This window comes from Purpureocillium takamizusanense, chromosome 4 (assembly GCF_022605165.1).
Source record: "Purpureocillium takamizusanense chromosome 4, complete sequence".
Classification (NCBI taxonomy): domain Eukaryota; kingdom Fungi; phylum Ascomycota; class Sordariomycetes; order Hypocreales; family Ophiocordycipitaceae; genus Purpureocillium; species Purpureocillium takamizusanense.
In genome coordinates this window covers 1,103,434-1,128,089 of record NC_063071.1, presented here as the reverse complement: position 1 = coordinate 1,128,089, position 24,656 = coordinate 1,103,434, and the positions used below count along the sequence as shown (strand labels likewise).

Sequence of the window (24,656 nt, the reverse complement as noted above, 5' to 3'; positions counted from 1 at the left end):
GGCCTTCCAGGCTCAACAACTTCTAACGATTAGCTACATCGTGCACCATTGGCATCTCCAGGCTAGCAATACTTCACACGGCATGTGCACCTAGTACGTTAGCCGCGGGGGCTTCGACGTGCTACGTTAAAGACTACATAGTATACCAAATCTTGCACTTTATGCTATTTTCAATGCGCTATAGTACAAGATTAGGACAGTGAGATGGAAAGATGGTCTCGACGACCTTGATCGAGGGAGCCGCGATGACCTATATAACGCGAGAACTAATAAAAATACGGCCGTCTACGGTGCTAAGCTAGCCGCACCTGCTATTATGCTGCAGAAATACCTAGCCTCGCCTCGGCTGAGCGCCCACACCTGCATGGCTCACCCGGCTCACCTAAAGTCGCGCGACTGGCCCACTCGACGGAGCTACTCGCACACTTGCCACAGGGCCCGTATCCTCGCAATGACCGTGATGCAGACGAAAGCCGAATGTACATCTTGTGGTATATCTCGTCGCTCTGGCGCCGGCATCCCGGTACATTCGTCATTTTCATCCCCTCCAACGCCCCCCAAGTCGTTGGTTGCCGCCTCCCGCCCCGAAGCGCTGTTCGTGCCTATCGGTGCTTTCGATCCCTAGAGTCGGTCAGTCAGTACTGCCGAGCCTCAGCTCAGTCTTGACAGGTGAGCAAACTCACGTGCTCAGCCTCCGCGCAAGCTGCTGGACCTTCTTGTCGTTCTCAGCATCCTGGGCTGCCTTCTGTAGGGCCGTCGCACGCTCCTCCTCCTGGTGCTTCACCACCTCCTCGTGGCTGGGGGGCAGGCGCTCATTCTGTAGATCGACCTTGCGCGCGTCCTCAAACGAGCTAATGGCGTTTTTGATGCCCTCGGCGCCCAGCATCAGCGTGCCGGCAGGCAGCCTGCCGCCAGAAACAGTCTTGAGCTCCGTAACCTTTTCCGACTCTTCTCGCAGGACCTGGAACACCCGGGACATCCGTCCAATGGCAAGAATCTTGTTCTTGATTGCCCTCCGCTTGAACTCGATTGAGTTGGGGTCGTCGCTGACCGTCGATGTCGTCGGCGAGTGCGGTGACGTTGACGACGGCGTCTCCTCCTTGAGCTCCTCCTCAGAGCACGTGCTTAGGATGGCGATCAACATGTCCGTGATCTTCTCGCCGACGAAAGGCAGCGACCAGGTGAAGACGTCCATGAAGTTGGGCAGCCAGTACGGGTGCGGCGTGCAGTTGAACTGGCGAATATTCATGACGTTGTTCTCGTACTTGAGAACAGCCGCCTTGTTATTGTAGACGTCGAGGTAGTTGGGCGCGGAGAAGATGGTCATGACGCTAGGGAAGCCCGTTGTACGCGTCTTTCGGTACATGCGGTACCCGGCGTCCTGGGCCTCGTGCGCGCGAATGACGGATAGCAAGTTGTTCTTTTCCAGGAAGGCACACGCGGCGGGATACGAGAAGAAGTACGAGCAGCCCCGCACGTGGTTGTGCAGGAAGTAATCGCTCGTCTTCTCCTGACCAAAGTCCTCGAGGGGGTCCGCCCATAGGATGTCACACATGAGACCCTGAGTGGGAGGCTCTCTGAAGCGATCAATCTAGAGATACAGTTAGCTGGGTAGCGTTCAAGGGAAGTCGTTGCGGAGGGGTGAGCGCTGGGTACGCACGTTTCGTAAGTCATCGAGGGTGTGCAGCTCCGGACTCAAACCGCCGTGGATGCAGAGGAACTGCTTGTTCATGACGGCCGCCAGGGGCAGGCTGCAAAACGAATCCATGCAGGCCTCGTAGACGGCCTCGGAGTACTTGTGTTTACACTCGAGCTTAAAGGTGAAGTAATCCGTCAGGTGGCGACACTCGTGGTTGCCCCGCAGCAACCACAGCGTCTTGGGGTAATGGATCTTGAGCGACCAGAGGTAGAGGACGCATTCGATGCTGAAGTAGCCACGGTCGACGTAGTCGCCGAGGAAGAGGTAGCGCGTCTCGGCCGGGTCGCCGCCGACCTCGAAGAGCTTCATCAAGTCGTAGTACTGGCCATGGACGTCGCCGCAGACGGTGATGGGGGCGTCCATCTCGAGGAGGTTGGGCTCGGCATGGAGCAGCTCGGTGCCCTTCGTTAGGATGAAGAGGGCCTGCTCCTCGGTCAGGCGTCCCTCACGGTAGAAGTGCTGCTTGAGGAAGTTGATGTCGGGCTTGCTGCGGGTGTCGTCGTGGTAGAATTGCTCATCGGTGGGCTTGTGCATGGCGGGGGCTTGGACGTCTGCGGGCACGCGACAACGGTCAGCGGCGGTCGCACTGCAATGGGCAGCGAGCGCTTCTCCCTATGGCGAATGGCTACTCGTGCAACAGCGCGGAGAGAACAAGACTCACCTTTGCATACGCGCTCGAGCGTGCTCACTTGGGTCCCGTCCTCCATGGTATGGAGAGTAAAGTCAATCTCCGGGACCGGCTTCTTCTCCTGGATGGCGCGGATGGCATTGTCGACCTGCTGGGCGCGGCGCACCTCGACGGACGGGGTCTCGCCGTCGTGATCCATGGTGGGCGAGAGGGCTTCAGCGGCTCTCGGGCGAGCGCGCTGGACGGTGGAGGGGAGCGGACGGCCTCGGAGGGTTTCGCCAACGGGGGGAAGCCGTTGTCGTCCTCGGTGCGGCGGTGTGTGCGAGGGGCGGCTCGGACGGCGGCTCTCGGAAGGCGGGCGCGGTGCAGAGGGGTCACCAGGGACGGTGGGCAGGAGGAGCTCACGGCCAGCGAGAGTTGAAGCTTGTCGAGACAGCCCGTGTCAAAATAAGACAATGTACGAGTAAAAAAGCCGAGCTACGGATGGAGGCGAGGATTGGATGCAAAGGGGAAGAGGCAGCTGGCTTGGCTGCTGGGCTCCATGGATCACAGCACAGCACGGGTGGCGGGGGACCGGGCGCGGCCCAATCAGGGCCCCTGCCGTCGGGTCTTTTCCCCTCTATTTCATCACCTGGTTGGCGAGGGGCCTTTGATGCTGCTGCTGTTGCTGCGCGCGCTCTGCTGTTCGCCCAGCGCCCTGCCGGCAGGATACCTCAGTACAAAGGTAGGCGGCAGCGACACTGTCGCTCAGCGGGCAGAGCTCGCGCCGCCGCGGCCAGTTGGCACGAAGTGCTTTTTGAGGCCCCTCGGAGTAGAGATGCGTGGTAGGTACCTAGGTACCTACCTATATGCGCTCACCCGTCAAAGCATGCGCTGCCAAAAGCTATCAAGGCCCAGCCCCCAAGCCTTCTGGTCGCCACCCACGTCGGGCGGGTGGACGCTCGGGTCGGCCTGCGGGTGCCCGGGCGGGCATTGCTCCCGCACAGAACTGTAATCAGGGGTCAGCAGCGCTGGGCCAGGGATTGTATCCATCCAATGCAGCCGCCCAGCACCCCCAGCTGTCTGGGCAAGCTGGGGCGGGCAACACCTCGACCTGGAGGAATGGAACCTCACCTCAGCTCGAGGGAAATTTTACCCCGCCAACCCGCCATGCCGCGCACCATCCATCGCTGGAGGCGGCCGCATCACTCATCAGGCGTCGGTCCGGTCGGGTGCCTGCCAAAAGTCCTGCCCCACCGGGAAGAGGCCGCCGCTGACTGCCTTGTTGCCTTGCACGCAATGCATGATGGATTCATGGATCCATCATGGGTTTGATCCTCCCCGCTAGTACCGAATGCCACCCGGAGCTCGTCTCGAACGCCTGCCTGCACGCAAGGCAACCGAACGCACCTTGGCACTTGGTGGCACCTGTGCGTCCCCCCGTTTATTACGTACCTACCAATCGCTTCGTGTCAGGGTGGGCAATTGCGTCCTGCGTGCCGACGACGTCACCAGCACGGCACAGCGCCCGCTCAAATTGCAGCAGTGTCGCGGCGACGACGGCAGAGTGGGTATAGTATTCTGAGCCTGCTCTATGCAATCATATCCAATTCAACCATCTATCCGACCGACCGGCCATCCGTCGTAATTCGTCATTCTAGTCCAGTCCCTCTCGATGCGACCGACTTCAATCGCTCACGGCAGGCAGTAGCCGCCGTCCACGATCATGTCGAGTCCCGTTGTATACGACGCCGCGTCGCTCGCCAGGTACAGGTATGCGCCCTTGAGCTCGCCGACTTGGCCCTCTCGGCTGCCCGATTTCGTTAGCATCGTTCTGCCACTGGTGGTTCGCGTGTAAACTTACCCCATGGGCGTCTTGTTCTTCCACTGCTTCTTGACCTCGGGCGAAGCAAAGTGCGAAATCTCGGTCTGGATGTACCCAGGAGACACCGTATTGACGCGCGCAAAGCCCGTCCACTCGACGGCCAAGCTCTTGCCTGGTAAAGAAAGCGTCAGCATGTTTCAGCCGCTCCGGCGCGAGGACACATACAAAAGTGAATGACGGCCGCCTTGGAGCCGTTGTACACGGCCTGCAGCTGCGGGATGTTGACGATGCTGCCGCTCATCGACGCCGTCGCAATGAAGCTGCCCGCGACAAAGTTGTCCAGGGGCTTGCCGTCGAGCGTCTTGCCCTCCTTCTTTTGCCGGCGGAAGTGCGCGCCCGCGCTCTTGGCGCACCACATGACGCCGTCGACGTTGACGGCCATGACCTTCCTGGCTGTTTCGACGGGTCCGTCGATAAAGGCGCCGTCTGACCACGCGATGCCCGAGTTGGCCACAAAGATGTCCAGCCGGCCGTTGAACTCGGCTACGATCTCGTTGATGGCCCGGTCGACAGCTTCGGCGGAGACGACGTCCACCTGGTACGCCTTGCCTGCGCGCGCGAAGAAATGTTAGTGCGTCGTCGCGCCGGAGACGGTGGCTGGTGGGTAACGGGGCAGCCTACACTTGACGCCGTACGTCTTCTCAATGTTCTCCGCCTCGGCCAGTGCCTGCTTGTTGCTGTTGTACCAAATCGCAACGTTGGCGCCCGCCTCAGCGTAGGCCTGGGCGACGGCCAGGCCGATGCCGGCGCCGGCGCCAGAGACAATAGCCGTTCGTCCCTTGAGCGAGAATAGGGGCATCACTCGATCACCCTTGGGGACGTCCATATTGTCGTGGCGAAACGCGCCATCCTTCATGTCGGCCATGGTGTCTGGTGTTGCTCGGTCGTCGTACTGTTAACGGCTGTCGTGCGCTGTTGGAGGGGCAATGGTGGGGGATGATGGCGATAAGAGACGACTGAGATGGGCACGGCAAAGAATAGCCTGTGTTTCAAGACAAGATGGGCAGCAACACGTCTTATACAATGTACAGTCTATGTAGTACCCGAGTCGTCACCGCCTGCCGCCGTGTGCGACATTTATTAGTTCACCAAGACCCATTACCCCCATCCATCCTCGCCCCCAGAAGCGCTGCTGGGCCATTACGTCGATGCCGCGCCCGAGTATCCGCCCAGCGTCGCGCCATGTGCCACCAGGCTTTACCACCATTTTGTCCGCAGAACGAGTGGAGCCGCGCATCATGGACATGCGGGCCTATCACGATTACGCTCGCTTTCTGCCGGCCGTCTTCTATGCAACGGCCGGCGGCGTTTTTTACGGCGGCTCTCCTGCCAAGCTGCGCCAGACCCGCCGCAACCTCCCGGCCACACGACAAGGATGCGTCTCTGCGGCATGTCCTACGTAGGTAATTCGCTCGTACCGTCGGCGTGTCGAACGAGCCTGTGGAACCGCCGACGCTTGAAAACGGAGGCCGCCGCGGCGGAGCGGCGGGGGTCATTCGGTTTGAAGTATACTGTACACAATGGCTTTCCGTGCCCTGACTCGGACACCGATCCTCAGCCCGATGCCTCCACCACCACCCCCCCGGGAGACAAGCTCCCAGTGGAGTGCTGTGCTCCCAAGCGAGGAGGGGGAGCCGACGCTTTGTAGGTACGTATGTCTATTCATTGGGTTGTTCAGTCAACACGTCAGTGATCTATTTGAGCTGCATGTTGGAGCCGATGACCTCTTGGCTGGGGAAGTTGGACGTCTTCCACCGAGAGATGAAGTCGTCGCGGTTGACTGCCCAGTTTGTTAGCAACGGATCAGAGGCAGTCGATAAAAACTCACTGTAGCCACCGCAGATGCGTCTTAGTCCCTCAAACGCACTACGACCGTGCAAAACGCGCCAGTTGTCGAAGACTGCTTTCGGGTCAGCACTGTGTTGCGGACGGCGAGAGCCGGGACGGAACATACTCAGCACGCGACCCGGCTCGAGTTGGAACCAGAATTCGCTCTGCTTCCTTCTCAGAATCTCGTTCCACTTCCGCGCGGCGCGGTACCACTCGTCCACATCGACCGTCAACGGGACAACACCTCGATCGTCGTTGTTCCATCGCACCCGCTGCAGCGCCTCGCCGCGAGCCTCGAGAACCGGGTAAGCCCTGTCCGGTGCGATCGCGACGCCCTCGTTGCCGCTGGCATGCCAGGGAATGTTGACGCTGCGCAATACGTCGTAATCGTTGGGTGATTCTTTGCGCAGCAACTGCGCCGCGTTAAATCCGTCGACGAGGAGCGACTGGCCGCCCAGCGCGCCCTCCGCGCCGGTACTGTTCGGTGGCGGGGTGTGTGAGAGCATATGGAACGCTTGTAGGCCTGCCGGCTCGGTAAAGTACGTCGTGTCGGTGTGAGCGGCGAGGGCCAGGTTGGTATACGCAGTGTCTGCCTTGGCAAGGTCGGGAACAAAGTCATAGAACCCTCCGTAGTGCGTGTGGCGGACTGGCCCGATGCGCTCGAGCAGGCTGTTGGTCGCCTCTGGTGTCTTGGGCGTGCCCGCGACAAAGCAGAGCCCATACGTGTACTATCTCGTTAACTCGAGATCCCTTCCGAAGGGCCAGTCACTTACAATCTTGGAGGTTAAGTCGGCCATGCCTCGGGTATTGTTGCCAGCCATCACGTCGTCAAAGGAGACTTCCGGGGCTCTCTGTGCAATGCTGCAGTCCCACATCGTCTTGTCTCTGAGTTTCTTTTCATTAGACTGACCTACTCAAATCGCTTCGGAATCAGCAACTCACGCTTCGTGTGACAGCCTCGAATATTTCTCGTTGCCGGGAACGGTTGACAGAAGCCAATCCCAAGTGTACCAGCTCTTGTGCGAATCCGACCCTGAGTGAATGTCAATAGCGGAGCTTTTATGAATAAGAACTGACATACATAGGACTTCGACACCCTCACTGCTTTGTTTGATATCCTTGGCCTCAACATTCTGCGGGACCTTGGTGATGTGAGAACACATGCGCGTCGGCTCGAGCCACGACAAGGGGTCGCACCTCGAATGTGTCAAAATTCCTTTGCATTGTATCTTGATTAACACATTCATCACAGCGGCAGTTGTCACTGAGTACATCAGCCTCATGTTACCCTGGTCAGCAAGTATAGGGAAACTCATACCGCAGCCATAGCTTGGACCTAAGTGAGTCCTGTCAGTGTCGCCTACTACGGAGGGCTTATTGAGACTGACAGCCGGGTCCGGCTCTCCTTCCCAGAGCCATTATTCGCGAGAACGAAGCCTCGCCAGTCCGTTTCCAGGGATGTGGCATAAGATCGAGTTGTCCGCTGTGTGACCGGGAATTTTCGCACAGCATTCAGACCTCGGCCCCTCGCGACTCGCCGTGTGATTGAGCTGTGGCAGTCAGTGACGAGCCAGTGGCGGACAAAATCAACATGTGGCGTACCCGAATGCCCTGCATTGTGTTCCAACGAAAAGAGACATGACGGGGAGCTGGAAAGAATCGGCTTCTCAAGGGTACAGCAGCACAGTCATGGAAGCGGGTTGAGCTGTAAGTGGTTCTAGGAGGGCCGAGGGCTCAGTATGTGTACGACTGGAAGTACACTGTAACCCCACTGCACCGTAATGGCAGGGCCCCATGCGGCCCCACGCGGTCGGCCCAGTGCACGTGAGCCACTGCAACGTCGCTTCCAGTCATCCCTACGGGAACCCAAGATAATCCGAACCGCTGCAACACAGCCTGATGATGATTCAGCAGCATCGTACCTCCAACACGGAGACGGGCACTTGATGGTCCTGCGGTCGTTGCTCCAGTTGTTCAGCCTGCCTCTAGCGATACTGAAACCGAGACACACGCGCTCGTCGAGGCCTTGACACCACGTCCAAACCGCAAACCGACCCGACAACCGTTTACTGGCCATGGCAGCTGTTGCTTTGTCACATTCGGTCTTCTGCATAACCCCTGCTCGGCCCTAGCTCGACTCGCAGTCTTGAGGGCCTATACAGTTAGCAGCATGAATTCTCAACAGACCGAGTTTGGTAACTTTTACGAAGCTCGATCGACGGCTCACCGACGCTCGCCGTACGCGCACGATCGCATCTCCGACCGCTGGAGCGAGCCCGCCGTGGTTCTCACCGGGCTCGCGCTCCTAGTCACTGTCATCTACAAATTATATAGCCCGCAATCTTCGCTCGAAGGGGCTTTCAACTCAACGGGTTCATTTCTATGGGGCTGGCTAGTTTATGCTGTGCCCGGGCCGATCCTGTTCGCCATCGACGACTGGCTTAATCCGCCGCTGGCCCCTCGACCGACATCCGACACGCGATCCGCCACACATGCGGCGAAAAGCGAAGCTATGAGAAGGATATTGGGGTTGGACCGCCCCGGCGGTATTGTTGCCACGGTCTTCCAAGCCAGAACCCGAGCCTTGTCCATGACGGGCAGTGTTCTGGGATTGAAGCTCGATCACAACCGACCACCTGGACTGGGCAACCGCGACAATTCGTGCTATCAAAATAGCATTCTCCAGGGAATGGCCTCCCTGGAATCATTTTCGGATTATCTCTCTGCCTGCGTGCGGGCCGTTGGGTCGGACAGCGCCGACCGAAACGTCGCCCAGACCCTCCGAGTTCTCATCGAAGACCTGAACGATTTGGCCAACAACGGGAAGACGATATGGACACCGAGCCTACTCAAGTCCATGAGTACCTGTACGCAGCAGGACGCGCAGGAATACTTCTCCAAGATGCTCGACGACATCGACAAGGCCGTTGCAAAAGCCTTCATAGAGACACGGAGGTTCTCCGGCCTCGAGTCTGACGGTACAAAGGATGGCTCAGCTACTGCCAGCCAGCATAGTGATGACAGCGGGTACCAGAGCCTGCCCTCGAGTCCGGATCTTTCTGCGATCAAGCCGCTGCGCAATCCGTTGGAAGGGCTGCTCGCCCAGCGTGTCGCGTGCGTGCAGTGTGGGTTTTCCGAGGGGCTGTCCATGATTCCATTCAACTGCCTGACCCTCAGCCTCGGCCTTGACAAAAATCGACACGACTTGTACGAGAGGCTGGATGCGTACAGCAAAGTGGAGGCGATCGAAGGCGTGGAGTGCCCGAAATGCACTCTGCTTAAGGCGCAGAGACTCCTGACAAAATTGCTGGATATGATGCAGGAGAGCGGCTCCCAGGCTGAACAGCTGCTCGAGCCTCGCCGCCGGCTAGAGGCTGTAGAAGCCGCCCTCGAAGACGACGACTTTGAGGACAAGACGTTGGCGGAGAAATGCAAGATTTCGAATCAGAGCAAAGTCAGCTCGACAAAGACGAAACAAATCGTCATTGCCAGACCGCCACAGAGCCTTGCCATCCATGTGAACCGATCGGTTTTCGACCCGACAACATTCGACATGATCAAAAACTCAGCTCCCGTGAGCTTTCCCATGACGCTTGATCTCGGGCCATGGTGCCTGGGAAGCAGCGACAATTCGAGGCTGTACTCGCAGGACTGGTCCCCGGAAGAAAGCGAGGAGCAGTGGCAATCAGACCCCAAGGCTTCGATGGTGGCCGGAGACTTGATGCCGTCGCGACTTACAGGACCCATCTACGAACTCCGAGCAGCGGTCACACATGCGGGTCGGCATGAAAATGGCCACTACATATGCTATCGACGATATCCTGGCGCTGAGGATACAGATGAGAGTTGGGACAGCCGAGAGTCTTCTCCTGCGATGGAGGACAACATCGATGATGACTCCCAAAGCACCAGCGACAAGACGCGATGCTCTCGATCGTCGCAAGGCAAGAATGCAGGCTGGTGGAGGCTCAGCGACCACAACGTCGCCAAGGTGGATGAAGAAACAGTTCAATCTTTGTCGCCAGGCGTTTTCATGCTCTTTTATGAGTGTGTCGACCCGAGCATGGTGCTTCACAACGAGGCGGAGAGCATGGACGACGCCGGAGAGCTGCAACCCAGCGAAGATACTGAAGCTAGTAAGACGGCCACGCCGGGCTTTGAGGGCGAGGCGGTGGAGGGGTTGGCCGTAGAAGAGCCAGTACGCGACCACGACAACATCGTTTCAAGCAACAATCTCACCAAGCGAAACGGTCCGGAAGATATACCGCTGCCGGAAGATGGCGACGGCGACTTGCCGGACGACACAAATGATTCTCAGTCGGGGCCATTGGCTCAGTAGACTCCCAAGGAATGGTTATGGCGGACGAATGTTGCGAGGTGCAGAATTTGTAACCTCGAGGTCACAGCGACGGAGTTGGCATCTGCTTTTCAAAGGACATGGAAGGACAGGCGCGGGCAATGCACCAAGCCGCAATTGCGAGGTCCAGGCGCGCGGGCATGCTTCTAAATCAGCCAGGGAAGGCTTGCGAGTTGCGTGGTGGGCGGAGTTTTGTCAAGGGTTCGATTTAACGAATCCATTACGTCTACGACCTGCAGCGTGAGAATCAAGGCCCTGGTTACGTTGCCACTTTTGAAAGCCTTGGACTGCTTTTTGCAAAGAATCAAGCTACGAAGTACACTGCTACTATATGCGGTAGAACATGACAGCATTGTGAACCGGCGTCGACTTGACGTGCCCCAGCATGAAGATTTGCCAGCGGCCCGCGGTATCGCCAATTTAGTAAGCGCAACGTTCCCCCCATGCGCGGGATATTGGCCCGTGCCGGATGCAGTTGCGGTGCCCAAGCGCGCCCTGGCGATCGGAGGGCCTGAAACCGCGACACGAAGGAGTAAGTGGGTGGGTAGTTATGGGGCTATACGATAGCGACGAACAGCAGCCTGGGCAGCATCCACCACCATTGGACAGCATCGAGGGGTCTGATCGCGAGTCAGCAGCGCTCGGTGGGCAAGCGACAGGCAGCCAGGGGAGGAACTTGAGGTGGGCGTGAGTAGTACGTAGTAGCTGCGTGCTCGTAGTGAGCGAGATGACGGTGATGCACGTGAGCAGTTGCTCGTCACGGACGAGATGCAAATCTGGTTTGAGCGTGATGTTTCGTCCGATGGGCAGCGGCGTCGAGGTGTGCCAGGCGGGTTATGATGATGAGAACAGACACACAAGACCCGTAAACAGGCCTCCAGCTTGAGGAGGCCGAGTTGAGTAAAGATTGACATGGATTTGGGCCGGCACGACTGGTTGACGGTGAGAAAGTATCCAACTAGGTCCATGGATGCGTACTGCTCGTATCTGTCTGAAATACGTGGTCTTGATACAAGCATGGACTGCTCGAAGACCAGCGTCCAGCGCTCCGTAGAGGTACAGATCAGCAGCCTGTAGTTTTGGGACTGCCAGCGCCGAGGGCGTCAGCGACACAACAACAGCAGCCGCAGCGGCAACGGGCGGTCGTGAGGTACCAAGCCGCAGCTCTCGGTATATTATTCACAAGTTTTACAAGTGAGCCTTCCATCCTTCTGGACACGCGCGCCAGTTTGACCGGCGTCTTGGCAAATTCGCGCGCGGCGGGCTCGGCACGGCAATTGGGGCAGATCCCACAGACATGAGGCCTCCTCTCTCTCCACTGACAGGTAGGTAAGGTACTAAGGTCCACCTCTGCAGCCGGTACTGCTTGATGTCTCTCTCCGGCGCGTGCATGCGTCAGCGTCAGCGTCGTCTTCGTCGTCGTCGAGCAAACGGGCACAATTCCGATCGATGTGCCCGGGATTTTTTTTGCCTGCAAGAAATACTAACGTATACTGTAGTTACTAACCCGGTCCGAGACTGCTGCCGTGCGACCGTCACACAGCAACGAATGCGACCACAGGCGAACGCCATGCCGTTCATCGAGAAAGCCAGTGACTGTTTCACACGCATCATTGGATCGGGGGCTGCACCGACGCGGCGCCTGCAGGTCGAAGCTTGTCTCGCCGTGGCGTGGAGCTTGGCGGCGCGGACAGGGTGCACGTTTCGTCATGGCTGGCTCTGTTTGGCGGGCGGGACCCCCCAAACCCCCTTCGAGGAGGACCCCTGATGGGGATGGGGGGGGGGGGGTGGAGAGCGACCGGGCTGCCGGGCTGTGTGCGTGCGGGCATGCAGGGGTCAAGCACGTCGAGTCCGGAGGGCAACCTTACATGTACGCAGTAACTACGTAGCTTGAATAATAAATGCCCTTGGACCGGTGGAACGGACAGCTTGCTCGACGTTGGGATGGCCTGTCCTCGCGACTCGCGACCTGTTGACGGGACAGGGCGGGCCGCGCCTTGATCAAAGAGAAAAACATGTCCTCCGCAAAAGTTTGGTCATCGTCCGTCTGAGCCCCCGGGGGGATCGCCTCTGCTGCTTCAGGATCCCAGGAATACACGTTTGATCAGGCGTATTGAAGCAAGCCGTGACAGGTATCATCATCGGTCTCGGCGTCATCATGCTAAGCCGTCCCGTCTCAACCCCCTCGACGACAATACTGATTCGGAAAAGGAGGCGGCAGCAAGACTCGTTTTTGCCCTTGATGCGAACTCTAATCAGCCGGCCAAGGGTTGTCGCGCTGCTAGGAGATACTCGGGCTGGTTGCGATAGGCACAACGCCCCTGCCATTCGTCTGTGCTGCTGGCTGCCAGGTGCTGAACTGAACAGTCGGCGCGTCAGGAGGGGCTCCGCTGGCGACCAGCCTGGCGCCACCCCCGTCCGCCGGTGGGTTTCAGCTCGCGGCCCCGTTGATCGTCGTCGGGACGAGGTTCATGGGGGGAAATCAGATATCGGTTACTAACGTAGGGCATGGGATGAATGGCAAGTGTTGAGGCGGAGCTCGGTTCTCGACAAGAACAAATCGCCTGTTGGTCCATCATGTACGTATTACGTGCGTATATACGAAGCGTAGGATGTGCCTCGCATGAAGTAATGAGTGAGGCATCACTGCATGTAGCTGCAGTGGTAGGTACCATGCCTGGACTTGCGGCAACGGTCCCGTTCATCATCCATCCTGTCATGAATGCTATCGACCTTTGCTGCTGCCAGGAACCCTACAAAGTCAGTGCAGTTAATAAGTACTACTAGGTAGGTACCTACCTATCTATAAGCGCATCCTGTTCATCCGCCTCCGTACTTTGTACCTTAGTAATGTGCGGTATCAGGAGGCAGGAGCGCATCGCGCGCGCATGCCCCGCCTCCCACCCTGCACATACTGTATACTGTACATGTACCCAGTCATCTCCCCTCGTGTGCTGGAATTGGTGCCTCTGCTCTCCTCTTCCATTCTCGGTCTCCTGTCTTCGACCGCCCTCCTCGTTGACCTCCTGCACCACCTCTTCGCAGCTGTATTGGGCCGCCCCGGACGTTCGGTTGCGGACGCCGTGGCTTGACGGTGGCGCCTCTTCAACTCAGCCCGCACCCAGTGCAGCGGTTCGTTAGCGCCGGACCCATTTCAACCCCAGTCTGCGGTGCACTGCTCAGGGTCCCAGCTCCACGGCCGTCGAAAGAGGCATCAGACCTGCAAACTGCCAAAGGCTAATCATCAGCCCCCGAACGCAACACTGCCAGCGGCGAGGTCGGTACACTGCGATACCCTTGGACTGTGGTATGGGAACACAGCCGGCTCCCGCAACATCGATCCCGCTAGTCGACCTGCTCTTTTTGTTTCGCGCCGGGCTAGGTAACTTAGTACTTGTTTTGGGTCGTGGTAGCAGCAGGAGCAACAGCAGGGAGACAGACACACACACACACCAGGCCACAAACAAGTGGCCCGTCGATTCCCCCGTGGTGAGAGCCGGGGCGGCCTCTTAAATACGCCAAGCCGTCCCCTTCGTGTCGCGCGCGCGCGCGCTGCTCCCGCTCGCACAACTCTGTCCTCTTGGCCACGCTGTCGGTGGCCCTTGTTTGTCCGTCTTCGTTGCTCTCGACGGACGCCACTCGGCAAGTCGACCCTACCGAGTCGCCCGGCCGTCAGCAATCGACAGTCTGTGCGAAGCGCTTCGACGGGGACCCTTGGGCGACAACGTCCTCCTTGACGGACCCGAGCCGGTTTGGCGGCCTCAACCTCACGGCGACTGCGCGCCCGCAGCAGCCGCGTCGCAAATATCACTGCCGAATTTTTATTTTCTTGAAACATACTGCTTGCCTCGTTTTTCGAGGCAGTCGCATCACTCGACATGTCGAGCGCCTCGCTGTCGTCGGCCAATACGGCCGTCTCACCCTCGAGGTCCTTCTCAATCGACTCAATCCACGATGAGGAGGCCGCCATGAACATTGGGGCCAAGACGGTCGATGCCGAGGCGCCTCGCCCCCGGGGGCTGCACCCCGCCGTTCACATAATGTGCGTTTCGAGGAGGGACAGCAAGCATCCAACGTCAATTGGTACTGACACGCCCGTCCAGGAACTGGATCTTCTTTTCAAATCTGACTATCTTGTTCAACAAATGGATCATCGGCTCCACCAGCTTCAGTGAGTGGCCTGCATGTCGAAAGACTCTCAAAAGACTCTCATGATGGCCTCCCCTCAGACATAAGAAGCCTGCGCTGACATGTCCTTTCGCAGAATATCGTACGTTGCCCCTGCTCATGGCTTCACCACCGCGGTGTAGCTCATCGTACGACTTCCGTTCTCAGCATCGCCACAGACACTACCATCCCAGATCCTGCAACGTCTCGCTAACAGGCTCTAGCCATCATTCTTACCTGCTGGCACCTCGTCTTTGCCACTCTGGCGACCCAGCTTCTCGCGCGCACCACCTCGCTCCTCGACTCGCGCCACAAGTTACCCATCACGCCTCGCCTCTACCTCCGCACCATCTGCCCCATCGGGCTTCTCTACTCGGGGTCCCTCGTCTGCTCCAACCTCGTCTACCTCTACCTCTCGGTCGCCTTTATCCAGATGCTCAAGTCGGCCGCTCCTGTTGCCGTCCTCTTTGCCTCGTGGGCCTGGGGCGTCGCCGATCCCTCGCTCTCCTCTTTCGTCAACGTGCTCGTCATTGTCGCCGGCGTAGCCATTGCCTCGGTTGGCGAGATTCATTTTTCGCTTATCGGTTTTCTGTACCAGCTTGGTGGCATCGGCTTCGAGGCCGTTCGTGTCGTCATGATTCAGGTCATGCTTTCTGGAGAGGGACTCAAGATGGACCCCCTCGTCGGCCTCTACTACTACGCCCCTGTTTGCGCCGTCATGAACCTCGTCGTGGCATTACCCAGCGAGGTGCCACACTTTCATTGGGACGATCTCACCAGCGTTGGCTTTGGGATACTCTTCCTCAACGCCCTCATTGCCTTTTTACTCAACGTCGCCAGTGTTTTCTTAGTGAGTTTCTGTTCCCCTGAGTCTTGCGTCGCGACGGGAATGCTGACTCGTGTGGCGCAGATTGGCAAGACGTCAGGCCTCGTCATGACCCTCACGGGCATCTTCAAGAACATTCTCCTCATCATAGTTTCCATCATCATCTGGCACACCAAAATAACCCTCCTCCAGGCTTTTGGGTACACGGTCGCCCTGGGTGGCCTGACATACTACTCTGTCGGCTACGATCAGATGGCCCGAGGCGGCGCCACAGTCGTTGCTTGGACAGCTGCCACCATCTCCCCTTCCTCTTACCCGAGCGCTACGTCCCGCGTTGCTGCCCGCAGGCTGCTGCTCGTCATCGCCTTCGGCCTCAGCGGGATCTTCGTCGTCAGCCTGGCTTGGCGGCACTATGACCCAAAGAAAAAGGGCATGTTTGCACTGCCCCCCTTTTTCGGCACCGAATGAAAGCAACTATAGAGCGTGTTTATTTAGGAAAGAAAGCAATTGCCAAATAGAGTGCGCTACAAGCGCAATAAAGAAGCTTGCGTTCGCTATGACGTGAAGCGATTACTTGTCATCATGGCCGCCAAGGGGGCAGGCAGCCTTGCCAAAGTCCTTGCGTTGCAGGGTTCGCAGCGCGAAGGACGCACAGGATGTTTCTGAAGGGTAAGATACGTCGCCGTCGGTGACAGACACTGTTGCACCGACTACCGCTTACATGTCCGCAGTATGACATATCACGCAGCGTCACCAATGGAAATTACTACAACAGCTGGTCGACTCTCTTATACAAGCTCATAGTCCTGGCGATCAAGACACGCATATGGCTGCTGTCTAGCTCTCATTGACTGGCACGTGAGCCAGGAACCAGCCCAATATCCTGCTGCAATAGTCCACGTAGGCCGGATACTTTCGCACCCCGTGGCCCTCGCCGGGGTAGATGAGGCACAGCGAGGTGACGCCCTTCTCGACGAGCGCGCGATGGTACTGCCTGGCCTGGGACGGCGGCGTCGCAGGGTCGTTCTCGCCGGAGATAAGCATCACGGCGGTCGGGTAGCGGCCGGCGTACAGGACGGGGCTCCGGGTGCGGTAGGGCCCGCCGGCGTGGTCGTAGGGGTCGGCCTGCAACATGATCTGATCAAAGGTTGGGATGTTGCTGAGGGTGTGCTGGGAGAACCAGTCGACGACGGGTGCGATGGCGACTGAGGCGGCGAAGCGGTCCGTCTGGGTGACGATCCAGGCCGCCATGTAGCCGCCGTAGCTGCCGCCGACGACGCCCAGGCGGGCCGGGTCAACGAGGCCCTGGGCGACGAGGTGTTCGATACCGGCGAGGTAGTCGTCGACGTCGCCGCCGCCCATGTCGCCGAAGACGTGGCCCGTGAAGGCGGCGCCGCGGCCGTTGGAGCCGCGCGGATTGGGCGAGAGCACGGCGTACCCGCGGAGCGTGAGGAGCGTGTCAAAGGCCGTGGGCCGCCAGTTGTCCCTGAAGGAGGCGATGGGCCCGCCGTGGACGTGCAGGATCAGCGGGTACGGCGCGCGGCCGTGCTTGGGGAGGCGCACGAAGCCTTCGATGGAGAGGCCGTCGGGTGAGGTCCACCGCTCCAGGCGGCTCTCGCCGAGCTGGGACTGTAGGTAGACGTGTCCGTCGTGGTCGAGACGGAGGATAGTGTTGCTTCTGCTGCTGTTGCTGCCGCTGGGCGCTTCGCGGCGACCCGTGTCGATGAGGGTGAGCTCGGGAATGCGCGACCAGCCCTCCAGGACGATCGGGAACACGGAGCCGTCGGAGGAGGGCATCACGGGGTCGGGCTGCGCGTTGGGGCAGGTGACGCCGGGATCGGCCGCCCAGCGCTCGGTGAAGCGTCCGTCCCGAAGGGTGAGCGTGCCGGCGACGATTTGCGTCGCGCGGATGCCAAACACGAAGAGCGTATCGTCGTCGATCCACGCGGCGTTCGTCACGTCCACGCCGTCCGTGTCGTGCTTCACCTTGTTGGTGCCGCCGCTCGTTATATTGTGGTCCACGTCCAGCGTCCAGAGGTCTCCGGCGACGAGGCACCGGTCGCTACACTGGGCCTGCACGAACACGACGCGGGTGCCGGACGGAGAGCCCACGGGGACGGCGGCCTGGAACCGCTCGGGCGGGACGTGGACAGTCCTGACAGCCTGGCCCTGGCCCTGATCCTGGTCGGCGTTGGCGATGTCGATGATGGCGACGCGCGAGGTATACCACGCGCCCTCGTCTCCGTGCTCGGACACGATGCCGACCACACGCTGCTGCAGAGACCCGTCGCCGCCGCCGCCGCCGCACCAGTTCGCCTCCCACACGTTGAGGCCGGGCGGGCTGACGCGGGTGTACACCTTGGCCTCAACGTCGAAGAGGAAGAGCGCGCGGCCCGGGTGCTCGGCCTGCGAGCCCTCGACCTTAGGGAGCCAAGCGGGTGCGTCGTCCCGCTTGCCGGCGGTGATCTTGACGGCGCCGAAGAGGTCCGACGTGTCGGCCCCCGCGGCGGCGGCACCGCACAGCAGGTGCCGCGCGTCGGCGGACCAGAGGGCGTACTCGACGGAGAAGCCGGGAAGGGGGAAGAAGGAGGCGGTCGGTAGCCGCTGCTCCTCGTCACCGCTGCTGGTGTTGGTGGTAGTGGCAGCAGGGGCAGTGATGCAGTCCTGCAGGCACAGCTGCGAGAGGCCGCCGGCATCGGGGTTCGCGGCCGTGTACGAGATGAAGCGCCCGTCGGGCGAGTAACGGGGCTTTTGCGCGTCTCCATGGCTGCCACCGCTGCTGTTGTTGTTGCCGCTGCCGCTGCCGCTGGAGGTAGTACTACTACCAGAGAGAAACCGCACCGCGCCCGTGTCGACGGCTATCTCGGCGATGCGCGTGGCCTGGCTCTTGTCGACGCTCTCCCAGACGTGGGCCGTGAAGACGACGGACGTGCCGTGCGGGGACAGGTGCAGGTCGGTTGCGTTGGAGATGCGGCCTATGGCGGGGTCGATGATGCTCTTGTAATGCTGCTGGACCTGTTGGTAGAGGGGCGTGGAGCGCATGTCCTGGGCCTTGACGGCGTCCTTGACGGTTGTTGTTGGTGTCGACTCTACCATTGTTACTTTTTGTGTAAGTGCTGCTGTTGCTGCTGCGGCACACAGCACGTAGTATAGTGACCCGCTGAGCTGTATGGAATCAACGCCACAAGTATTTGATGTTGGTCGTTTGTCAAATCAAGATACCGAGTCACTTGGTAGTCTGTTGCTTGGACCCTCTCCGTTGGTCCTTGTCCCGGGCGTCGATCCGATATGTAGTTGCATGGCCCCTCCTCCGGCCCCGCGTCTCCACGAGAAACATCGGCATCGGACCGAGCTTACTTCTATACTAACGTTAGTCACCAAGTAGCCCCTGGGGGCAACCGTCAATCACCGTCATCCTCCCCCGCGTTCAACCCACACCGGTCCGGCCTCCCGCCCATGCGGGGTCGTCGTCGGGACCAGACAGACGCCGGTCAGCGGTCCGACATTGTGTTGGTGGCCACCACTTACAAGGAACCTCTCACGATGCAGAGCCCCCCCGAAGTCGCAGACGACGACATTCGCCGGCTGTTGTATGTATGTACTACACATTCAAACGTGGCGGTCGGTGTGCGTTTTTACTGTGACCGCTTCCCCCTTCCCCACCAGCCGCAGCCACGATGACGAGAATGCCGTGTGCTCCGTATCAAAGACCCCCCCGCGGCCCACGATCATCGTACGGTGTACCCAATGGCATCTCCGTGTTGGTTCGCTCGCGCAAGAAAATAAGCAGGTAACCTGTGCAACGGCTCCTCTAGAGTAGACAGACGTGCTTTAAAGAAGCAGCAGCAGCCGTCTTCGTTGCTTCCAAGTTTCCCCAACGGCGACACCAACAACACCACAGCAGCTGCTTGCCTTGAGGAAGGACCTCTACGCTGGATAACAACAATTCATCTATTGAACCGCGCGCCTCGTGGGCCTCACTCACCAACAGCATCGTACGCAAGCATGGACCTGAACAGCAAGATAGTCATCATCGGTGCCGGTATATTCGGCTTGAGCACGGCTCACAAGTTGGCGTCGGAGGGCTACAAGAACATTCTCGTTCTCGACAGACATGTCCCCCCGGTGAGTTTCCCCAACGTCACACACACACACCCACCCTCGAGTAGCAAAAGCCAAAAACGCCGCTGTATGCATTGTCCCTACAGAAGGATGGTCACTGACGCCGACGAGTGGGAGAGAGAAAAACAATAGACCCCTGACGCATCAAGCAACGACATCAACCGCATCATCCGCTTCGACTACGGCGACGCAGACTACCTCGCCGTCGCGCGGGAGGCCTTTGAGCTATGGAGCCGCTCGCCCCGCTACGAGGGCATCTTCGTCCCCACGCCCATCATCGTCACCTGCACCAAGGGCACCAGCGGCTCCGTGTACTTTAACCGGACCACCAGCCAGCTCACCCGCGCGGGCATCCCGTGGACGCCGCTCGAGAGCGCCGCCGCCGCGCACGCCGTCCTGCCGCAGCTCACGGGACCGCTCGCCGCCGCGCCCTTTGAGGGCTACTACAACCCCAACTGCGGGTGGGCGGACGCGGCGAAGACGGTGGCGCAGCTGCGGGACGACTGCCTGGACATGGGCGTGTCGTTTGTCGGCGGAGCGGCGGGCACCGTGACTGGCTTCGAGACGACTGGTGGCGGTAGCAAGGGCGGTGGCAAGATTAAGGCGGCTCGCACGGTCGCGGGCGATGTCGTCCGCGGGGACTTCTTCATCCTCACCGCGGGCGCCTGGAGCTCGTCCCTCGTCTCCATGTACAACTCGGTCCTCGCCACGGGCCAGGTGCTGGCCTACATCCGCCTCACCGAGGACGAGGTGCGCAAGTACGAAAACCTGCCCATCTACCTGAACCTGTCGACGGGCTGGTTCAACTTCCCCCCGCACAAGGACACGCGACTCTTGAAGGCCGCCATCCACGGCCGGGGCTACACCCGGCGTCCCGGCGCTTCGGACGTGGCTGCCCGTGCTGATACGACGACGACGACGACGACGACGACGACAGGCACCATTATGCGGTCCATCTACTCGACGCCGCCCGCGAAACCGCCTCACGGCCGGCGCATCGACTACGCGCCCCCGGACGGCGAGGCGCGCCTCAGGGCCGGCCTGCGCGAGATTCTGCCTGAGCTGGCGGACCGTCCGTTTGAGCGGACGGGCGTGTGCTGGTACACGGACACCCCGTCGGGCGACTTCCTCATGGACTACCACCCGGACCACCCGAATCTCTTTGTCGGAGGCTCGGGCAGCGGACAGTACGTACTACTTGGACCCCCTTTTCCTTCTTTTTTTCCGTCTTTCGTTTCTCGTTTCTTTGTGCCCGAGAGGATAGACCATGTTGCTGACAAGAAGGCGGGGGGTTTTGCAGCGCATTCAAGTTTACGCCCGTGTTGGGCAAGTACATGTCGCTGGGCATCAAGAAGCAACTGCCGCCCAATCTGGCCCAGAAGTGGCGGTTCCACACAGAGTATGCGGACAAGGGCATGTCTGTCTTCCTGGGGGATGGCAGCCGCGATGGGCCCGAGAGGAGAGAGCTCAGGCAGGACGAGAGGGCAGGGCTTGACAATGCGCCGCGAGGGAAGCTATAGATAGACTTGACAAGATTCACGTCGTTGGAAACAGATATATATACAGATATATAGATATAACGGACAAGGTGAACATGCTGTTAACAGAAGAACCGCCCGGGACTATGCACGCTCCGTCTGGGTATATACATGAACACCAAGCGTCGAAGGACATTGAACCGCGCGCTACAGGCTCCCCATGGACCACCACATGCCTGACTGATCCACCCCCGAGATTGGCCAGGGCGACACATCCGACATGTCGACCGTCATGGGCATCTCGCTGAACACTTCCTGTGCGTGTCCCGCCATGCTTCGGTTCGTCCTAGCCTGGGCCTCCCTGCCACCTGCGACGGGAGGATAAGGCCAAGCCGGCCCCGACGCCACGAGCGCACCGTGGTCCGCTGCGCCCGGCGACAGGGAAGTGGACGGAGCGGATGACAGTCCCGCGTTGGAGGGCCGCGGCGTCCGACTGGCCGCATGGGCGAGCGTCGATGCGGGACGAGGAGGGGACTCTTTGGCGTGTACGTCGGCGCACAGCGAGGTGGCGAGGAGCGACGTCCTGGACTCGGGTGACCTACTCACAGACTTGTAGTCCAGGAGCTTGAGCAGCAACGTGACCAGGTCTGAGCCCGGGTGTGCCGATGAGGAAGAGGAGGTCTGGGTCGTTTCCAAGCCCTCGGAGCTTTGCATCTGTCGCACGACCTTGATCTACATAAACAGTGTAAGCGGATCGACTCCGACAGAAAGGGGGGAATTTGATACGAAGGAGTCAGTCGTATCTTATTATCGTCTTACCATGTTCACCAGAATCGGCCAGTGCTTGGACAGCCCCTGGGCAAACTCGACGCACTTGTTGAACTTGTTCCGCAGCCTCTGCGTCGGCTCGTGCTCGATGCACTGCGCCTGCGGCAGACACGCGCTCGCCACGATGAGGGTCGCGTACCCGAGGAACGGGTTCGTCAGCGACGGCGACGACGACGACGACGACGACGACGCGTCACCATCCCTCTCGGCGAGCATGTCGACAAAGTGCACGACCCAGTCGCTGTGGATGCGCAGCTGCTCCGTGCACCCCTGGATGACCGAGTAGGGGGCCGCGACGGACGCCCGGCGGAGGCGCACCGAGACGAGCACCGGGTGGTTGAGGAGGCAGAAGATGGTGTGGTAGGCGAACTGCTGCAGGAGGAACAGCCCCCAGTATCCGGCGTGCTGCTGCAGCTCCGGCGCGGAGCGGTCGGCGAAGCGCGCGAAGTGGAAGCGGTGCTGCGCGGGCGTCGACGTCTCGAGCTCGACGAGCAGCGAGGTGATTTTGACGAACGTCGACCCGGGGGACCACGGCGGGAGGTCACTGTTGTTGTTGTTGCTGTTGTTGTTGCTGTTGTTGTAGTAGTCGTTGTTGTTGTCCGACGTGTTCCGCCCGAGGCAGAAGCGCACGGTAATGGCCCAGACGGAGGCCACCTTGGCCGCGTACGCCATGATGCCGTGGTCCGGACACTGGGGGTGCGACCCCGGCGTGAGCACCGAGATGTAGTTGCCCTGAGGACCCGAGTTGTCCGGCCCGTTGAGCGGCCGGGGGAGGTCGCTGGCGAAGCGGAACCGGTATGACGTTGGGACACAACGACGGCCGTCGTCGTTGTCGTCGTTGTTGTTGTTCTCTGCGCCGGGGAGCTGCAAGCCGCCGCGTCCGCAGCTGTGCATCTTTTCCATAAAGTAGAGGCTCCAGTAGCACCCGTGCAGCTGGTCGGGGAAGTCGACGTCGTGGTTGAGATGCCCGTCGACGATGACGCCGGCTGTCTCGCACAAGTTGATGGCCATGGAGGCAAATATCTCTGCCCGGTCCACCATGCCACCTGCGCATGAGAGTTTTCCCCCTTTCGTTAGCCCTGGCAGCAGAAAAGGCCAAACAGACCGTCACTCCAAACAAAAGGGTAGATGGAGGCAGTAAGCAAGTACACTCACAGACGAGGTCCGCGTAGGTCAGCACACACAGAGCCTGCAACGTTGCGGCCTGTACCTTGCCCGCCGAGATGCGCTTGACGATGATGGATAGGGCCGAGTTCCTGCACTCCTCGCCCGTCTGCCGTATCGTCGGCTGGTCAGAGGATACAGTCGCAAGGGCAAAGACAGCATAGAGCAGGTCCTCGTCCTGCAGGGGCCCGAGCTGACAGTCCTGCAGGAACACGAGGGCGGAGCGGCAGTCTACTTGGGACAGGAAACGGTCTACCACGGCTTCGACCGCGCTCTTTGGCAAGGAGACACTGCGCAGAAGGGCGGGTCAGTATGTTGCCCACACAAGTCGTGGGCTGGCTGAACAGGATTGATCGGAGATGAGACTTCGCGTACCTCTTTTGCCAGTCCGATTCGTCCGCAACCGACTCAGAAGGCGACATTGGTGAAACGGCATCACGAGAGCCTGTGCTAGAGTTTCCGGGACTGACTGTCGGATTTTGTCCCTTACTACAAGTGTCGCGTATTAGCCCAACGTGACAGACAACTTCGGGAAGCTCGACTATACCTCATGGCGTTGAGGACCGAATCCAGCTTCCCCTCGAGTTGATCCAATCGCGCCTGCTCTGCCTACAAGTAGTAAGTAACTCTTAGCTACGAATGCGTGCGCGCGTGAGAGCGAGGGAGAGAGAGAGAGAGGTGCTGATGGGCGCAGCATCTGGGCTGCTCCACCGACTTACACTGCCAAACGATGCCCTCGTCGCAGCAGAAGCAGCGATAGCCGCAGCATTGTCCAACGTGTAGCGGCATTGTTTGCGGAACCTCGCGCAGTACGAACACACGGGCCGCTCCCCCGAGCACTTGGATTTCCTGCGCCTAGCCTCATCGTAAGCCTAACGGGTTTCACTATTCACTCACTCAAGGACAGGAGGGAGGGGTTCAAGGCGGAGCAGCAGTACCTGCAGGCGTCACACGCCTGTCGTATCCGTCTAATGGGTCGATATGCGCCTATCTAGGATGCGCAGTGGTCAGAGCAACGGCCGGCACACACACACATACATCATTTTCGTGGTGGAGGACCACCAGCGTGGCCCGACGAGTTTCGGTGGGAGAGAGAAGCGGGGGGGGGCCTCTTTGCTTACTGTATTCGAGTCATTGTGCCCTGCAGACATGCTGCTGCTGCTGCTGCTGTCGCCGTCTCATCAGCAGCCGCTGTTGTGTTGGCGGCGTAGTCTGGTGATGGTGGTGGGTTCGCGGGCGTCACACAGACTCAGGACCGAGCCGATGCGGTCCGAATTGCTGCGGTTACGAACTGGGAAGAAGAGTTGGTTGCGGCGTGGGCGGTAGTAGCGGAGATGCGCAAGATATCGGAAGACCGGACCGGTTCGGGACAGGGGAGTTGGAGATCTTTGTTGTAGACGCGGGGATGCGGGGTCTGGGTGTCCTTCTTCGGTCGTGCGCTTAAAAGGGACATGACCGACTAAGACCTGAGAGCCCACCTTCCAAACGGCGTTGGTGATGTTGGTTAGTAACGTATTAGTTAGCATCGAAACTTGGACCCCCGTATCAGATGTTGGTTCATTGGTTAGCATCTGAGCCGTGTTTTCTTTATACGGTAACGGCATTTAGTCTAGTCCATAGTTCGACACCTCGGAGGATGAGCTTCCTACACGCCATTGAGCTCCCGCCTGAAGCCATCACCGTCCCAAGCCGG

At 59.7% G+C, this 24,656-nt stretch overlaps 8 protein-coding genes across 11 annotated transcripts; 3 read left to right on the top strand and 5 right to left on the bottom strand.

Moving 5' to 3' along the window:
- Window positions 1-176: 176 nt before the first annotated feature.
- On the bottom strand, window positions 177-2,819 carry CNA1 (Protein-serine/threonine phosphatase). Its single transcript, XM_047986259.1, has 4 exons — window positions 2,361-2,819; window positions 1,661-2,250; window positions 684-1,591; window positions 177-621 (listed from the first exon to the last, which is right to left on the bottom strand). The coding sequence occupies exons 1-4, from the start codon at window positions 2,524-2,526 to the stop codon at window positions 603-605; spliced, it is 1,683 nt and encodes a 560-aa protein (XP_047842239.1). The 5' UTR covers window positions 2,527-2,819; the 3' UTR covers window positions 177-602.
- A 1,038-nt stretch (window positions 2,820-3,857) lies between these two features.
- Window positions 3,858-5,159, bottom strand: SOU1 (Sorbose reductase). Its single transcript, XM_047986258.1, has 4 exons — window positions 4,813-5,159; window positions 4,357-4,740; window positions 4,171-4,303; window positions 3,858-4,116 (listed from the first exon to the last, which is right to left on the bottom strand). Exons 1-4 carry the CDS (start codon window positions 5,054-5,056, stop codon window positions 4,002-4,004), a joined length of 876 nt encoding a protein of 291 aa, XP_047842238.1. The 5' UTR covers window positions 5,057-5,159; the 3' UTR covers window positions 3,858-4,001.
- Window positions 5,160-5,710: 551 nt separating this feature from the next.
- On the bottom strand, window positions 5,711-7,743 carry JDV02_005009 (Trimethyllysine dioxygenase). Of its 4 annotated transcripts, none has more exons than XM_047986255.1 (9): window positions 7,624-7,743; window positions 7,340-7,571; window positions 7,219-7,285; window positions 7,103-7,163; window positions 6,964-7,054; window positions 6,795-6,906; window positions 6,146-6,749; window positions 6,020-6,091; window positions 5,711-5,971 (listed from the first exon to the last, which is right to left on the bottom strand). In XM_047986255.1, exons 3-9 carry the CDS (start codon window positions 7,243-7,245, stop codon window positions 5,886-5,888), a joined length of 1,053 nt encoding a protein of 350 aa, XP_047842235.1. In that variant the 5' UTR covers window positions 7,246-7,285; window positions 7,340-7,571; window positions 7,624-7,743; the 3' UTR covers window positions 5,711-5,885. The 4 variants fall into 4 exon arrangements, with proteins under 4 accessions (XP_047842235.1, XP_047842234.1, XP_047842236.1 ...); XM_047986254.1 differs by having other exon boundaries at window positions 7,103-7,285; window positions 7,340-7,357; window positions 7,410-7,571; XM_047986256.1 differs by having other exon boundaries at window positions 5,711-6,091; window positions 7,340-7,357; window positions 7,410-7,571.
- Window positions 7,744-7,921: 178 nt separating this feature from the next.
- On the top strand, window positions 7,922-10,705 carry UBP1 (Ubiquitinyl hydrolase 1). The gene has a single exon (XM_047986253.1). It carries the CDS (start codon window positions 8,192-8,194, stop codon window positions 10,358-10,360), a length of 2,169 nt encoding a protein of 722 aa, XP_047842233.1. The 5' UTR covers window positions 7,922-8,191; the 3' UTR covers window positions 10,361-10,705.
- Window positions 10,706-14,256: 3,551 nt separating this feature from the next.
- Window positions 14,257-15,839, top strand: JDV02_005007 (uncharacterized protein; the record flags this gene model as incomplete). The annotated part of the gene is made up of 5 exons (XM_047986252.1): window positions 14,257-14,420; window positions 14,482-14,549; window positions 14,643-14,648; window positions 14,770-15,395; window positions 15,456-15,839. 5 exons carry the CDS (start codon window positions 14,257-14,259, stop codon window positions 15,837-15,839), a joined length of 1,248 nt encoding a protein of 415 aa, XP_047842232.1.
- Window positions 15,840-16,122: 283 nt separating this feature from the next.
- Window positions 16,123-18,604, bottom strand: JDV02_005006 (uncharacterized protein). Its single transcript, XM_047986251.1, has one exon. The coding sequence runs from the start codon at window positions 18,465-18,467 to the stop codon at window positions 16,209-16,211; it is 2,259 nt and encodes a 752-aa protein (XP_047842231.1). The 5' UTR covers window positions 18,468-18,604; the 3' UTR covers window positions 16,123-16,208.
- A 772-nt stretch (window positions 18,605-19,376) lies between these two features.
- Window positions 19,377-21,108, top strand: JDV02_005005 (uncharacterized protein; the record flags this gene model as incomplete). Its single annotated transcript, XM_047986250.1, has 3 exons — window positions 19,377-19,496; window positions 19,626-20,680; window positions 20,794-21,108. 3 exons carry the CDS (start codon window positions 19,377-19,379, stop codon window positions 21,011-21,013), a joined length of 1,395 nt encoding a protein of 464 aa, XP_047842230.1. The 3' UTR covers window positions 21,014-21,108.
- On the bottom strand, window positions 21,035-24,297 carry JDV02_005004 (uncharacterized protein). Its single transcript, XM_047986249.1, has 8 exons — window positions 24,085-24,297; window positions 23,902-23,954; window positions 23,683-23,818; window positions 23,511-23,572; window positions 23,339-23,452; window positions 22,955-23,253; window positions 21,791-22,845; window positions 21,035-21,703 (listed from the first exon to the last, which is right to left on the bottom strand). Exons 1-8 carry the CDS (start codon window positions 24,112-24,114, stop codon window positions 21,179-21,181), a joined length of 2,274 nt encoding a protein of 757 aa, XP_047842229.1. The 5' UTR covers window positions 24,115-24,297; the 3' UTR covers window positions 21,035-21,178.
- Between the last annotated feature and the right edge of the window lie 359 nt (window positions 24,298-24,656).